This window comes from Lacerta agilis, chromosome 2 (genome assembly GCF_009819535.1).
Source record: "Lacerta agilis isolate rLacAgi1 chromosome 2, rLacAgi1.pri, whole genome shotgun sequence".
NCBI lineage: Eukaryota > Metazoa > Chordata > Lepidosauria > Squamata > Lacertidae > Lacerta > Lacerta agilis.
The window spans coordinates 118,937,849-118,955,757 of NC_046313.1; the positions used below are offsets into that span (position 1 = coordinate 118,937,849).

The 17,909-nt window shown below is 45.2% G+C and overlaps 1 protein-coding gene across 1 annotated transcript; it reads left to right on the forward strand.

The window, feature by feature from the left end:
- Positions 1–3,005: 3,005 nt before the first annotated feature.
- LOC117042597 (zinc finger protein 729-like) lies at positions 3,006–17,641 on the forward strand (the record flags this gene model as incomplete). The annotated part of the gene is made up of 2 exons (XM_033142133.1): positions 3,006–4,322; positions 15,773–17,641. Coding segments are annotated over exons 1-2 (3,132 nt in total), but the record flags the coding sequence as incomplete, so codon positions are not given.
- Between the last annotated feature and the right edge of the window lie 268 nt (positions 17,642–17,909).

The window sequence follows — 17,909 nt, forward strand, 5'->3', positions numbered from 1 at the left end:
TCACCATCAGATAAGGTCAGGCTCAGATTAAGTTCAAGTTCTTTTTAAAAGGTCTTGAGATTGGTATAAGCAAAGGCTATGTGTATTCTTTTGGTTCTAATTATTCATTAGTTGACTAACCTTACAAAATAAATTTCATCCACACTTCACTTGCAGATATTTTGTGGCCATAGCACCATTAATGGGAGCAGACTTCCTTTTTTCATTCCCATTTTCTTGCTGAATTAATCAATTTAGTCAATTCCTTGATATTTCCTCACCTTCCAATCTGCACAATGTCTTGAACGGTGACCGCTTTTAGCTGGATTCAGAGGCTTTGCTTCCATAGAGCTGTGCTGGTGCCTAGCTCACCGGCTCCTTCGGATCCCCCCATTCCTTTCGGGACGGAGGCAGAGATCAGTAGATCTGCAGCGCCGTCAGTGAGTCTGCAGGACCCCAAGACCCCCCCAATGCTCCTCTTGGGGTTTTGGGGGGGAGGCGTGTCACCCTTGCTCTCTTCCCCTCACTTCATGAAGCCGAATCTGACAGAGCCATCAGATTCTCAGTCCACCCACCATGTTGCGGAGACCCGGAAGTGTTGTTTCCCATTCCAAAAGTATCTCGTACATTTTGGAAATCACTTTCTCTTTACTCTCAATAAAGTGCAAACTTTGAGTCAAAAAGCCTCTCCTTTTATCTTGTATAAACAAGATCATCTGATGGTATTGACACCAGTCCACCCCTGCACCTCCTACCTCATCCTGTTTATTCAGTTTTATTTTTTCTTCCGAAAAGTCCAAAAGATCTCTGTAAGTTACCCATTGTTCTTCCATATTGCATCTTTTAAAAGTTATTGCTTCTGTGGGTGAAAGCCAAAGAAGTGTATTTCGTTCCAGCAGATTCTTATATTTATCCCATACTCTAAAACGGTTTTTCATAATAACATGATTCATAAAGCTCTTGTGTGTTTTAGTTTTATCATAACTTAACATATTCTGATGAGCTTCTAAATCCAATAGCTTAGTGTCTTTCAATATTACCCAAACCTTTTAGCCAGCAGAGACATGTTGCCTCATAGTACCAACGTAAAACTGGCAGCAAGAATCCACCTCCTAAGCATCCATTATAATTTTATATTAAATTAGCAGTACCCGGCCACACGTTGCTGTGGCTGTTGCAGAATAAAAGTAGGGGTTTGTTAAGTCTAGAGGGTATTGTGGCAAGGCGGGGTGGTGCATAGTTTTGGAGATGTTGGGGGGTGAGTGTAAGATGGAGGCGGTCAGGGATACTGTGGACTTATTTATGTGGGGGTGGGGTAATGGGGAAGTTTGAACGGTGGGAAGTTGTGGAGGATGCATCTGACATCTTCCGTCTTACCTTGAAATTTCTGTGTGGAATAGAAGTGGTGGTGGGGATGGTGGTGTCTCTGGTTGGTGGGAGGTGAGGAGAGGTGAGGTCCAGCAGGGATGTGGTGTTTGGCCCGTGTGTCATGGTGTTGGGAGTTGTCGTCGGGTGCAGGGCCTGGCCTACCTCTCATACCATCTGAGGCGGTAGGTTCTGGACACAGCCTGTCTTGGTGTCGAAGGCAGCTTTTGGAGCCGTCCTGGCTCTCGAGGCGGGGGCGAAGGTGTCGGAGGCAGATTTTGGGAGCGGGGACATGGCTTTGGGGGCAAACTGGCTCTGGAGGCGGAGGCGGCGGAGTCCACTTTTACACGTGGCCTGGCTCTGGAGGAGGCGGTGCAGGCTGGAGGCGGTGGGGATGGTGACTACCGTGGTTTGTAGGAGGAGGAGGAGTAAGGGGAGGTTGGTGGTGATGGAGGAGGAGGAGGGGGTGGGTGGCCTGTGGTGGTGAAATGAGATGACAACAGTGGTTTTTTTAATGGTGAAAAGTGTGCTATCTGTACAGTGTAAGTACGCAGAAACACTCCCATATGGCCATGGAACGTTGTGTCCAAATTTCAACGGAATCGGTCAAGCGGTTACGGAGAAAGGAGATCAGTCACAAACATCCACCTTTTACATTTATATATATATAGCTTATTGGTTTCTTCCCCTGCCAGATAAACCTAAAATATATTCTGGAACTTTCAAGAACTTTCAGTTAGTTCTGGAAAGAATGAACACTCACTTGCCCCAACAAGGCTGACATATGGAGGTCTAAATTCAAGAACATTCTCCTACCTGAGCACTCCTTCAGCTGCCTGAAAGCACCAAGCCTTGTCGCTAGTCCTCTGACATGCCCATACCACAGTCCCGAAAAACACTCAGTCCTGGGTCTCCCAGAATGGTCAATATGAACCACGTGAGGCCCAATGGACTGTGCAGGTGATTAATGGTGATTAATAAACATGTAGAGGTTGGATAAGAAGAAATATGTCCCAGGGATGGAGGATTAGTATGCAGAGAATGAAATATGTCATTAGAAACTATGAATCAGACAGGTAGAAGGCATGTTCTTGGACATTACTGCATTGCAGTAGGTTGGACTAGATAGCCCCAGGGTCCCTTCCAACTCTCCAGTTCTATGATTCTATGACGGGGAGGACATGGGAAAATGTGCAAGATGTTAAAATAGGAGAAGTGCTTAATGAACTTTATGTGTTTCATATTCCTTTGTTCTCTTCCTTCAAAGACGAACAGGACTTTATTTTCCACTCACTCTGAAGGAAGCGGTGGAGAAGACAGTCAGAATTCTGGGAGACATCTGATGTTTCATAAAGATTAACAAAGAAACCACTTAATTGCATGTAATGCAGTAAGTGACTCAGTCAATGAACACACAAACTTCACATCAATGAACTCAAAGAGTGGAGAAACCATTTCAAGCTATGGAGCGTGGAAAAAGCTTCAATGATAGTGGGACACCTAGAAAACATCAACAGACTAACACAGGGAAGAAACCATTTAAATGTTTGGAGTGTGGAAAAAGCTTCATTGGTAGCAGAACACTTAGAAAACATCAACGAACTCACACAAGGGAGAAACCATTTCAATGTATAGTGTGTAGAAAGAGCTTCAGTAACAGTTCAGACCGTCGTTCACATGAACAAACTCACACAGGGGAGAAACCATTTAAATGTATGGAGTGTGGAAAGAGCTTCAGACAAAGTTCAAACCTTTATTCACATCAACGTACTCACACAGGGGAGAAACCATTTAAATGTATGGAGTGTGGAAAGAGCTTCAGGCGGTGTACAGAGCTTGACAGACATCAAAGGACCCACACAGGGGAGAAACCATTTAAATGTATGGAGTGTGGAAAATGCTTCAGCCAGTCGGCACACCTTCATGTACATCAACAAACTCACACAGGAGAGAAACCATTTAAATGCATGGAGTGTGAAAAGAGCTTCAGGGACAGTTCACACCTTCGTTCACATGAACGAACTCATATAGGGGAGAAACCATTTGAATGCATAGAGTGTGGAAAGAGCTTCAGGTTTAGTGCAGCACTTAGAAAACACCAACGGATTCACACAGGGGAAAAACCATTTGAATGCATGGAGTGTGGAAAGTCCTTCAATGCGAGTTCACACCTTCGTAAACATAAACGATCTCACACAGCAGAAAAACCATATAAATGCATGGAGTGTGGAAAGTGCTTCAATCAGAGTTCAAACCTTAGGACACATCAATTGACTCACACAGGAGAGAAGCCATTCAAATGTATGGAGTGTGGAAAGAGCTTTGCGCGGAGTGCAGGCCTTGGTATACATCAACGGATTCACACAGGAGAGAAGCCATTCAAATGTATGGAGTGTGGAAAGAGCTTCAATCAGGGTGGAGGACTTAGAATTCATCAACGGATTCACAGAGGGGAGAAACCATTTGAATGTATGGAGTGTGGAAAGAGCTTCAGTGACAGTGGAACACTTAGAAAACATCAACGGATTCACACAGGGGAGAAACCATATAAATGTATGAAGTGTGGAAAGAGCTTCCGTGACAGTGGAAGCCTTAGAGGACATAGCCGGATTCACACAGGGGAGAAACCATTTGAATGTATGGAGTGTGGAAAGAGCTACAGTCAAAGTGGAACACTTAGAATTCATCAGCGGACTCACACAGGGGAGAAACCATTTAAATGCATGGAGTGTGGAAAGAGCTTCAGTGAGAGTGGGCAACTTCGACTACACCAACGAACTCACACAGGGGAGAAACCATTTAAATGCATGGAGTGTGGAAAGAGCTTCACTCACAGTGGAGCACTTAGAAAACATCAACGGATTCACACAGGGGAGAAACCATTTGAATGCATGGAGTGTGGAAAGAGCTTCAGTGAGAGTGGAGCACTTAGAAAACATCAACGGATTCACATGGGAAAAACTATTTCAATGCATGGAGTGCAGAAAGAGCTTCAGTGACAGTTCACACCTTCGTTCACATGAACGAACTCACTTGGGGAGAAACCATTTGAATGTATGGAGTGTGGAAAGAGCTTCAGAAGAAGTGGAATGCTTAATTTACATCATTTTTTTGAAAAACCTTGGAACCAGGCAACAAGGTTCTTGGACTATTTGTACTACAAAATTATAATGGAGTCGTCTCCAATTAAATGGATAGAACACTGTGACAAAAGTTTTCAAATGATGGAAGACTACCCAAAACTTTCTTTGAACTGGTGGACAATTTGGATCTGTTGGATATTTGGAGTTTAAAATATCCAAAAGAATAAGACTTCACATGTTTTTCTGAACCGAATCAATCCCTTTGCTGTCTGGACTACATCTGGATTACAAAAGACCTTTTTCCAAAGGCGATAAAAGCAGAGATACTTCCAAAGACTTGTTCAGATCACAATGCTTTTTTCTGGAATTGAAACTAACCCTGCAGGGGTCTTTTAGGTGGAGAATGAACAATGTGTTATTCAGGAATGAGCAAATAGTGAAGAAGGCCCAAAAGACTTTAATGGATTACTTTGATTTAAATATGAATACAGCAACAGACTTGAGGGTCATTTGGGGCGCTTGTAAAGCAGTCATGACAGCGAGATTACGTGACCCAGGAGAGGAATCTGTGCAGGAAGATTGGAAGCAATTTACATGTTATTTGGTAAAATATTGTATCTAAATTCTAGATACCGTAGTGAAGTAGTTATAGGCTTTCGGTAAGGAAATGACTTTATAAAATAGAAAGATAGAAAGAAATATTAGAAGGTGATTGTATATGAAATTGCCAACGAAGACTGACAATGAAATCCAGAAGAAGATTGAGGGAAGTCGCTTTGAAGAGGTGAGAGGAATTATGTTACTAAAATATAATATTTTTTTGTATTTGTGTTTGTTGTATTATGTTTGCATTTCTTTTTGGAAAATGAGCAAAAATATTTAAAAAGAGAGAGGGATAATCCATTTAAATGTATGGTGTGTGAAAAGAGCTTCATTGACCATGGAACACTTAGAAAACATCAACGAATTCACACAGGGGAGACGCCATTTAAATGTATAGACTCAGATGTCTTCTAAAAGTTGTGTAATTCTTTATCTCCTTGACATCTGAAGGGAGGGCGTTCCACAGGTTGTGCGCCATTGCCAAAACGGTCCTCTGCTTGGTTCCCTGTAACTTCGCTTCTCGCATGGAGGGAACCAGTACAAGACCCTCGGAGCTGGACCTCATATAGGAACAGCTGCATAACTCCCATTCTTAGAACTGCAATAAAGGAACAATGAAGACACAGTTACAGGTAGGTAGCCATGTTGGTCTGCCATACAGAGTTGGTTAGAGACCAACTAAGTTGGTTCTTGGTATGAGCTTTCGTGTGCATGCACACTTCTTCAGATACACTGAAACGGAAGTCACCAGATCCTTAAATATAGTGAGGGAGTGGGGAGGGGTATTACTCAGAAGGATGGTGGGAATGGGTGATCAGAGACGTGGCTGAATTGCAACTACTGGTAATCACCAAACTTAAAACCATGGAGAAACCTGGTCTGAACAAAGGCATTGGATTCTTATTTCATTATACATGACAAAGCTATCTTTAGCCATCTCACCCCTTGCCTTCCCCTGTAAGACCAAATTGCAGTCATTAACAGTAGTCTACATGTTTTCTACACCTATCAGCTGATCACCCATTCCCACCATCCTTCTGAGTAATTCCCCTCCCCACTCCCTCACTATATTTAAGGATCTGGTGACTTCTGTTTCAGTGTAAATGAAGACACAGAAAGACTCAAAGCATCTTGTTACATGCACAAGGTTATATTGCAAACCTCATATATTCTTCATATTTTGTGAATTAATTGTGTCGCAACACCTCCTCAAAAAACCTTGGTTACGTACAATATTAGCACAAACCACAACAAACGTAACCTGCCGAGTATCATAAATATAAAATCTTATTTTATGTCATAACCATCGAACGGGCTATGAAATTCAATTAAATGCTAAACAAGGATTACAATATAAAATATATACAGGTCTGCTTCACATGTGTAGAAAGGGGCCCAAATAATCAATGCATGGAGGAATGATAATAATTCATAAAGTTCAGTAATGTTCCATGCATAGGGATACTAGACACGAGCAAAATACATGGGATGCAATAGTTCCATGAGATATACAAGGAGGAACAAGGATTTCCCGAATATATTCTCCCTGTTTTGCCCTTCAGCTTCTTCAGCAGTATGGAATCTAAATAATACAAAATAATGCAAAGCCGTTATCTTACACATATTGCATGAAACAATCTTAAAAATGCAATATACCCAAATAAATTATACATACCAAACACGATATTATGACAATGTACATCACAGGTATTCCAAAATGTTGCAAAATGTTGTGATACAGTAAGGAATACTCTTCCTGTTGCACCCTCTACTTCTTCAACAGTATGGAAACTAAATGAAGGGCCGTAATCTTAACCATATTACATATAACAATCTATAATCGATTTGAACATATCATATTCTGTTTCTTAACAATCTAAGAAACAGAATATGATATGTTCAAATCAATTATACATACGCAACACAATGCTATGGCAGTATACATCACAGGTATTCCAAAAGGCCGCAATGAGTAACAATAAGGAATCTATAAGAACAAACGTTGTGCTGGTGCAAGGTGATAACCATTAGCAAAGAGCTCCTTAAAGTGATTTCAACCATACAATGCAACAAGTAACTAGAAGAACAATTTTAGTGCTATTCATATATTGAGTTAATTAATAATTCATAAGAAGCAACAGAGATCTAAATCAGTGTTGAGTCCTGAGGGTTGTAATCTATTTAATAAATAGATCTGGAACGTGTCCAGAGGAGGGCAACCAAAATGGTCAAAGGCCTGGAAACAATGCCTTATGAGGAACAGCTTAGGGAGCTGGGTATGTTTAGCCTGGAGAAGAGAAGGTTAAGGGGTGATATCATAGCCATGTTCAAATATATCAAAGGATGTCATATAGAGGAGGGAGCGGACACGGGGCAATGGATTCAAACTACAAGAAAGAAGATTCCACCTAAACATTAGGAAGAACTTCCTGACAGTGAGAGCTGTTCGACAGTGGAATTTGCTGCCAAGGAGTGTGGTGGAGTCTCCTTCTTTGGAGGTCTTTAAGGAGAGGCTTGACAGCCACCTGTCAGGTGATGGTGATTCCTGTGATGGTGTTTCCTGCTTGGCAGGGGGTTGGACTGGATGGCCCTTGTGGTCTCTTCCAACTCTGTGATTCTATGAAATATGCAGCAAAAAAGCCTCAGATCTTTATAAAATCAATAGTTTTATGGATTCTCTTCATTCCAGAGTCATTTTGCAGCTTTGGTCAAGGCCTTTCAAAGGCCTCGGTTCCAGCCATGGTTCCAGGGCAGGAAGCAACACTAACACAGTAAAGGTCACCTCCATTATTTCCAACGCGGCAGAGCACATATGCACAGGAAGGTACCCCACTGGTCTATCGGGTGATTTGGAAAATCACTGGGCAAATACCTTCCTACAGACCTTAATTTGTGACAGACTATGCACCGTTGTCTTCTCCTAGTAGGTGCTCAAGATTTTCCTCTCAATCTTGTTTCCTCTTAATCTTGTTTACCCCTATGCTAATCATGTACGATCCTCCCCTTTCCGCCCCTTTAGCGACGTTTTGCTTATGTAGCAGTGATGTAGTGATGGTGTTTTCCGAACTGCATCTTGGGGTGTGGGGGGAAGTTTTAAAAGGTCTTGCCACGCTGCTCCCGTTGTTCAGTTTTGACTGTAACCTGTTGCGCAGTAAAGTTCATTTAGCTCTTTGCTCTTGCTGCTGGCTGGCCTCCTTCCGTGACTCGGTTGGAACCCAGGGGCTTCACCCGAAGGGCCAGGTGGCTGAGCAACCTCGCATCTGGGATTTTTCCGTAACAGTTTGTTCTGCTAATCTAGCTCCAAGGCATAGCAAAATAGCCAGTAACATGATCGATGCATGGGAAATCACACAAAGTGCAAATTGCAGGTATAATATCAAATAAAGCATACAGGATAGGATACAGGTAGAATTATATACCTATTTCAAAACAAAATAGAAAATTCTTTCCAGTAGCACCTTAGAGACCAACTGAGTTTGTTCTTGGTATGAGCTTTCGTGTGCATGCACACTTCTTCAGATACCTGCATGCACACACGAAAGCTCATACCAAGAACAAACTCAGTTGGTCTCTAAGGTGCTACTGGAAAGAATTTTCTATTTTGTTTCGACTATGGCGGACCAACACGGCTACCCACCTGTAACTATACCTATTTCAGGTAGCCCTGCCACAGAAGGGTCAGAGCCAGGGGGCTGGTGGTGGGACGGCGATGAGGGGTCAGAGGGAGAAGAGGAGCAGGCTGGGGGGGAAGCCACTCATTTACGGATGAAATATCACATTTACCACTAAGCCCTGAGCTGGAAAGATACAGATCAGAAGAGCAGCCATGTCGGACCCCCGTCTGCCTCTGGACTCCTCCCGTCCCCTAGCAGGAGATTCTTCTTGAGCCTCCCCTCCATGAAACTGGTTTCACAAGTATTGACAGCTAGCTATCCAGGGATCTGTGCATGAATGAATGCAGTCTGTGACGATGGAGTCTGCAGTCCAGGAATTCCCCCTTTCAAAGGATATCTCAGCCCCCCATAAAATGTCTTCCAGGGGATGAAGGGGGCAGAGTTTCATATTCATCTCTGTTCTTCCCATTGGGTTGGCAGGTCCGTCATTACTGCACTCATTTTAACGGGGGGGGGGGGGCCCTGGTGTTTGAAGCTGGTCTTTACTGGGGGGGGCGTAGCTCAGCGGTGGAGCCGTTGCTCTGCATGCAGAAGGACCCAGGTTCAGTATTTTGCATGCAGAAGGCGGTCCCAGGTTCAGTCCCCGGCACAGAAGACGACGACCCCCCCCTCCCTAAAAAAAACTATGGTGGTTGAAGCTTTCAAATCTTCCCTCCCTCTCCTCTGGAGTCACCCTCCCTGCCGCCCCACTGAGACTCTCCGTTGGAATGATGAAGGGGGCCATGTCCCCATGGAGCCCCAAGAGCAGGAGGCCAAAGGCAGCGCCATCCCGATCTCTACCCATCCCAACACAGGAAGGGGCTGCTCTATGATCGTCGCTCTAGGGGCAAGTGCATCCGAAAAGGAACCGGAAGTGACGCTCCTAAATTTTCTCGGCGTTTCCGGGAAAAGACAGGAGGAGTGGCGGAAACCCCCCTCCCCGCCCTTTCTGTTGTACACAAGGAAAGCGGAATAATCTGGAGAGAGGTAGGCGGAGGACCAAGAGGGAGACTGGGAAAAGGGGGGGGGAATGAGAGGGGGAGGGGAGGGCAAAGAGACCCCCCCCAAGGAAGCCCCCTCCCTGGCGCCCATTGACAGGGGCCCTGATCCATGCGACCCAGGTGGGAAGTGGGGACCCGACACCTGCAGGGTTTCCCTTGCAATATCTCCTGGGCAGCAGCATCACCAAACTCCCGTCTCTCTTTCCTGGGGGGCCGAGAGATGCTCAGCTGCCCTGCACCCCCTTGGGAAGGGAAATGAGGACCCCCCCCCATCCCCAAGCAGGCCTGGGGGTTGAGCCGAGGCCCCCCTTCCGCCCGGTTTCCCCCTGGCAGGAATCCCTGGGGTCGTGGGGCGCCTGGGTGGGGAAACAGAGAGAGGGAGTCCATGGAAGGGTTAAAGGAAGGTTTGGTTGGGGTGTTGGTGGTTGGATTATCATCAATTGTATGGAGTGTTTCAACAAGATAAAAAGACAGGATTCTCCAAAGAGCCAACAAGGTTAGAGACAGAGTTAATAAACAATAATTATGAAATAATTTCGAAAAGTTACCAGCTTCTACTTGAATGGGAGGTTATGGAGGAGACAGTAATCTATGGTGAGATGGGCACAAGATATTGGAAGACCGGTAATGATGAATGAGTGGGAACACCTGTGCAGGGTTAATATGAACTTTACGACTTCTTCAAATATAAAAGAAAATATGATAAAAATCCAACATAGATGGTATTTAACACCTTTAAGACTGTCAAAAATTTATAAAGGATCTGTTAGTGCGTGCTGGAGATGTGTTGAGAACAATGGAGATCTGTTCCATATGTGGTGGATATGCCAGAAAATAAAAACGTTTTGGGGCTTCATAGAATCCTAGAATTGGAAGAGACCACAAGGGCCATCCAGTCCAACCCCCTGCCAAGCAGGAAACACCATCAAAGCATTCCTGACAGATGGCTGTCTAGCCTCCGCTTAAAGACCTCCAAAGAAGGAGACTCCACCACACTCCTTGGTAGCAAATTCCAACTCTCACTGTCAGGAAGTTCTTCCTAATGTTTAGGTGGAATCTTCTTTCTTGTATTTACAGAGTCCGCTAACCTGGAATTTCTGGTTAAGAACTTTACCTCAGGATGAGAATGGAAATCGCGCAGCGGCAGCGGGAGGCCCCATTAGCTAAAGTGGTACCTCAGGTTAAGAACGGTTTCAGGTTAAGAACGGACCTCCGGAACGAATTAAGTTCTTAACCCGAGGTACCACTGTAATTCTTTCTCTCCTTGACATCTGATATTGGGGGTGTGTTCAACAGGGTGGGTACCACTACTGAGGGAACTGCCAGAAGACCCTTGGAAGTGGACCTCAGTGTCCGGGCTAAATGTTGGGGGTATATTTTCTTTTCCATGTGTTCCCCCCATCTGCCACTTTGGCGATCCAAACCTCCCAATTATGTGGCCCCTCTTCCTCCTCCTCTCCCCTCTAACCGTGCCTCTCCCTTTAAAACAGGCACCCTTAAACTAAGGCTCTTAGCCGCACTGCGCGGTTGCCCACTTTCGGGGCAACGGAGCATCGGAAAACGCTTGTGTGAATGCGAAAGCGTGATTTCTGGCGCACGTCTTGGTTGGAGGAGGCCTGTGCGCATGCGCACAAGCTAGTTCTGGTGATCCAGAAGTGGCCGGAAATTATGCTGGCGCATGCGCACAAGCGGTTTACGACGCTCCGGCTGTGGCAGAACATGATGACATGGAAGGCTGCCAGAATTCGCGTGTGTGCGCGCATATGGGCACGCGTTCCCACGCACTCCAGCCCGCTGCGCAATCTGCACTGGATGCACCAGCCTGAGGCTAGGTAAGTTTGGAGACCCCTGCTTTTTAAAAAAGCGGAGCTCATTGACCCAGGGAGAGGAATGAATGGCAAAAAGGGATTCTTCCCCCACCCCTCCTCCCAGAAAACATAATTTTCCTTCCCTCCAAACAAGCTCTATAATTCAGTTTATTTCCTGAAAAGGTCTCAGTTTCCATCCCCGGCAGCGGCACGGAAAAGACCCCCCATCTCTGAAAAGACTCCTCCTCGGGGCATGAAGGTCACACAACTTGACACCCCCGCCCCTCTGGAGTAACCCACTTACTGCCCCCATTTCAACTCTCCTCCATGGGGTGCAGACCCCTGCAGAACTTGCACCAGGACCCCCACAATGCAAGTCATGCGCAAATCTCCAGCGACTCCCCCAGTAAATAGTGTGTGTGTGTGTCCCAGATGGATCCCCAAGGAGCAAGAGGGGAAAGGCACCTCCGTCACGTCCGCATCGCACAGGCGGGGGAAGGGGGGCGCTGCTCTAAGGCCGTAGCTCTATGGGCACACGTAATGTCTCCGGGTCGGAGGGACGATAGACGGGAGGGGGGAGGGGCGACAGTGGACAACGCCCTCCCTTTGTATTGCAGAAAAGGAAACCGGAGTGATATCAGCAAGGGAGGCAGAGGCCAAGAGAGGACACAGAGGTAACATGGGGCAGAGACTCCTGTCCTGGGACCCATCGACAAGGCCCCACATTCATGCAAGACACCTGCAGGGTCTGCGCTGCACCATTACCAAACTCCCGTTCCTCTTTCCTGGGGGCCGAGTGATGCTCAGCTGCCCTGCACCCCCTTGGGCGCCTTGGCAGGAAGGGAAAGCCCACCAAGGGGGTCCTAATGGAAATTTCTACTAATGGAAATCTCTACTAGGGGGTCCTAGTGAGGACCCCCATCCCCAAGCAGGACTGGGTTTGAGCCAAGCCCCCAGATCCGCTGCCCCTCGTGACACGCCCCCTCTGGGCGCAGGAGACAGGGGTCAGAGGAAGTTGGGGGGCTGAGGAAGGAATGGAAGCATTATCCCTGTTTTGGGCAGGTCCCAAAGTAGATCTCTGTCCTCTAGAAAACTCTTATATTCCCGATTAAAGCTATCTAAGGCTGTATACACACTCCATGAATTCTGGGAGCTGTAGCTTACCCCGAAAGAGCTATAATTCCCAGCACCCTTAACAAACTGCAGCTTCCTGGGTGCTGCTCTTTCTAGGTGCTTTAAATGTATGGGGTGCACTCAGCCTAAGCCTAGACTCCACTTTATTTTTGGGGGGGTGGGGTCTGGAAGATTCCCTCCCTCCAGTTTCCTTCCAAAAATTAGAATGCATAGGGTTTTTTTTCTTAATTTTAGAACAGTTTTCCCCAGTGATTGCTGCTGTGGGTTTTCTGTTTCAGCATTAATCTTGCACTGACCGCTTTGTAGACATGGCTGTTTGAACAAGCTGGGCTCTCTCCTTCTTGCAAAGCAAATTGCGAAACATCTGCAAATGAGCAAAGCTAGCATTGTTCCAGGGTTTAATTGCATTAAACAGGCTGATCTGCCAGAGAAAGGGAATCAGTGCCCCCCCCAAAAGCTCAAAAACTCTGTGCAACCTTTGCTAAAAAAGCTCAACAACTTTAAGGTACCACCTGTAAAAAAAACAACAGTGGGGGGTGTAACACCTCTGGGTGGGTTGCCAACGTGAATAAAATATTGGGTGGGGGGCAGGTAGGTCCCAAGCCACCTAATCCATCATGTTACATGACATGGGGGGGCAGGGGGAGGTCAAATAGGTATAAATTTGATGTTTAGACGACTGTAAAATTGTTGTTAAATTTAAATTTAAAAACATCTGGGTGAAAAGGTAATATTGTCATTTATCTGTTTTAGACCCCTAAGTAGTAGCAGTTGCAACTCCCCTTCCCCCCCTAAACTTCCTGCCTCTCTAGGAAGCGGAGCTCACCGGGGGAGGAGGGAAAAGGTGCGCTCTCTCTCTCTCTCTATATATATATATATATGGGGGGAAGAGATTTTGGGTTGTGGGAAGGGGGAGAAGGATGCGTTTTACTCCCCCTGAATCAGCCGGGAAGGATTTGGGGCAAGGAGGGATGAAAGGAAAGTAGGGAAATGCTCCCCCTCCCCCTTCCTTCTGTGGAAGGGCTGAGACTTGAACCCAGGCCCCTCTGCGAGGAAACGAAATATAGATATTCAGCGTTTTCAGAGGAGGAGGAAGATGGGGAAAGTGCGTCCCAACAGATATTGCTGCAATAACACTCCCATCATAACTGGCCATGGGTCATCCTTGCTTGGGTAGGTGGTACTTTGTGTTCAACCACATCTGGAGGGCCAGAGATGCCTCAGCTCAGCATAGAAGGTTCCTCTTGGGGTTCTGTGTTACTTGGGAGTTGGTGGAACTGGATCTTAAGGGTTCTTGAGACCCTAACACTATAAATCCAAGGTGTCCACACACAGCAGCGTAGAAAGCCCTGTCGGCACCTATGGAAGAGCTTTTAAAAGCAAATTGTACGCTCCCAAAGTTGATTTCTTAGGAACGTTCAGTTGATCCGCCGATCTGCAGCACCAGAGTGCCCCTCCCCCTGGCCTGCCTTCCTCCGCTGCTCCCTACACAAAAGGAATGTCTGGATGAAATCCCAAAAGATGTCTGGCTCCCATTCCAAAGAGGTCTAGTTGATATTCTAGAAAATAAGTGTGGCTAAGATTCTGAGTCACAATCGTGGCTGAGAAATACAGCTAGGGAATATGAAACTGATTTGAAGCTTGGTTTCTTCTTTACATTCAGCTGGAAACATCACTGGTTTCACTTCCTTTCTCCAGAGTCATCCTCTTTCTTTTCTTCCCACAATCAGTGTTATTCACCTTTTTAATTGTCACACATATTTTTATCTTGTGATCTTCAGATGAAGAGAGGTATACAAATTTAATAAATACTTCCTAGTTAGAGGAGAGATAGTATATCCAGAAGCCCTAGGCCACCCAAAGCAAAGGAGGAAGAACAGTGAGAGAGGCCTGGACAGGAAATCTCCACCAAGATAGGCCATTGTCAGGAGGTGGGTGCGAGACCCGGTGGCATATAATTGTAACAAATAATAATTGGGGTGGGCATTTTAATCTGGCCTTCCCAGCAGTCAGGCTCCAGCTTCTTTCCTTCTGCATCTCCAGCTCTCTCCATGTTATTTCTCTTAAGATTTAGTGTCAGGAAATAACGTAGTCCTGGACACAGCAGAGTGAACCGCAGGTTTTCTGGAAGCTTCTGGCTGTAGAGCATTGACTGGACAGCACAACGCAGGAACTCAGCAAACTCACTTGGATAACTATATATAGTATTACTATGTACAGACTTTACAAATAAAAGAAACAAAACATAAAACCTCTCCTCTCTGTCTCTCTCTCTCTCAACCTTCAGTAACCAAACTACAAACACCACACCACTAACAACCACAACCAGCTCTCACACAGAGCTCATTCTTTAGGAACTCATTGACCCATCACAGGTCATTGCTAAGGGTCTGGAGAGAGCGCAGATCTTGGCTTTCAGCCAACTGGTAATTGCTACAGAGGTGATAAGCTGACTTTCTGCACGTAGGCACTTTGAAATCTCTAACAATTTCAAGGATGAGAGATGGAGTTCCAACCCCAAGAACATTCTCCTACCTGAGCACTCCTCCAGCCAACCACAAACACCAAGCCTTGTCACTAGACTTTATGGATCCCCAAAAATGGTCAGTATGGACCTCCTGAGGCCAAAAGGACTGTGCCAGTGCTTAATAAACATCTAGATGTCGAATGGTACAAAATGTGGCCCAAGGGGTGGAGGATTATAGTGCAGAGGATGAAAAACTTCATTATGAACTTATGACCCTGATGAATAGTGGGCAGGTTCATGGACATAGAGTAGCTCCCTTTCCTGTGAGAAACCACTTTATTAAAAAAGGAAATCCCACAATGCAACAATATTCTAAGATAATGCTGGTTCATTAACGAGAGTTATGAAAGGCTGATGATGTATTGCCATTATTTAACATTATTTCATTTGCCTTTCCTAAAAATTTGGAATATATGGAGGACAAGAGAGAATGTACGAGATGTTAAAATAAGAGCAGGTGCTGATTGATGTGTGTAATATTTCTTTGTTCTCTTCCTAGAAAACAAATAGGATTCCCTCCCCCCCTTTGCCCTCCTAAGCAGACAATGGAGAAGGCAGTCAGAATTCTGGAGGGCCATGCTCAATGGGAATAATGAAGAAACCATTTAAATTCATGTAGTGTGGAAAGAGAAAGAAGAAACAATTAGAAAGTATGGAGGGTGGAAAGAGCTTCACGGACAGTGGAACAATTACAAAACATCAACGGACTCACACAGGAGAGAAACCATTTAAATGTATTGAGTGTGGAAAGAGCTTCAGTCAGAATGATAAACTTAGAATTCATCAACGGAGTCACACAGGGGAGAAACCATTTAAATGTATTGAGTGTGGAAAGAGCTTCAGTCAGAGTGGAGAACTTAGAATTCATCAACGGACTCACACAGGTGAGAAACCATTTAAATGCATGGAGTGTGGAAAGAGTTTCTGTGAGAGTGGAAAACTTAGAATTCATCAACGGACTCACACAGGGGAGAAACCATTTAAATGCATGGAGTGTGGAAAGAGCTTCAGTCAGAGTGAACACCTTAGAACACATCAACGGACTCACACAGGTGAGAAACCATTTAAATGCATGGAGTGTGGAAAGAGCTTCCGTGACAGTGGAACAATTACAAAACATCAACGGACTCACACAGGAGAGAAACCATTTAAATGTATAGAGTGTGGAAAGAGCTTCAGTGGAAGTGGAGGCCTTAGAACACACCAACGGAGTCACACGGGGGAGAAACCATTTCAGTGCATGGAGTGTGGAAAGAGCTTCAGTGACAGTGGAAACCTTAGAATTCATCAACGGACTCACACAGGGGAGAAACCATTTGAGTGTATGGAGTGTGGAAAGAGCTTCAGTCAGAGTGAACACCTTAGAACACATCAACGGACTCACACAGGTGAGAAACCATTTAAATGCATGGAGTGTGGAAAGAGCTTCCGTGACAGTGGAACAATTACAAAACATCAACGGACTCACACAGGAGAGAAACCATTTAAATGCATGGAGTGTGGAAAGAGCTTCAGTCAGAGTGGAGACCTTAGAATTCATCAACGGACTCACACAGGTGAGAAACCATTTAAATGCATGGAGTGTGGAAAGAGTTTCTGTCAGAGTGAACACCTTAGAAGACATCAACGGAGTCACACAGGTGAGAAACCATTTAAATGCATGGAGTGTGGAAAGAGCTTCAGTGACAGTGGAATACTTAGAATTCATCAGCGGAGTCATACAGGGGAGAAACCATTTCAATGTATAGAGTGTGGAAAGAGCTTCAGTGGAAGTGGAGGCCTTAGAACACACCAACGGAGTCACACGGGGGAGAAACCATTTCAGTGCATGGAGTGTGGAAAGAGCTTCAGTAGGAGTTCACACCTTTATATTCATCAACGATCTCACACAGGGGAGAAGCCATTTAAATGCATGGAGTGTGGAAAGAGCTTCAGTCAGAGTGAAAACCTTAGAACACATCAACAGACTCACACAGGTGAGAAACCATTTAAATGCATGGAGTGTGGAAAGAGCTTCCGTGACAGTGGAACAATTACAAAACATCAACGGACTCACACAGGTGAGAAACCATTTAAATGCATGGAGTGTGGAAAGAGCTTCAGTGACAGTGGAAACCTTAGAATTCATCAACGGACTCACACAGGGGAGAAACCATTTGAGTGTATGGAGTGTGGAAAGAGCTTCACTAATAGTGGAAACCTTAGAACACACCAACGAACTCACACGGGGGAGAAACCATTTACATGTATTGAATGTGGAAAGTGCTTCAGTGACAGTGGAAAACTCAGAAACCACCAACAGACTCACACAGGAGAGAAACCATTTAAATGCATGGAGTGTGGAAAGAGCTTCAGTGACAGTGGAAAACTTAGAAACCACCAACAGACTCACACAGGAGAGAAACCATTTCAATGCATGGAGTGTGGAAGGAGCTTCAGTACAAGTGGAATTCTTACAAAACATCAACAAATTCATACGGAACAAAATAAAAAACAAAAAATTCCTTCCAGTATTACCTTAGACACCAACTAAGTTTGTTCTTGATTGGTCTCTAAGGTGCTACTGGAAGCAATTTTTTTTATTTTGTTTTGACTATGGCAGACCAACACGCCTGTAACTGAAACTCATACAGGGGAGAAACCATATACTGTATTTTTCAGTCCATAAGGCACTCCGGACCACAAGACGCACCTGTTTTCTAAAGGGGAAAAACCAGGGGAAAATATTTTCCTGGCTTTCCTCCTCTAAAAAGCAG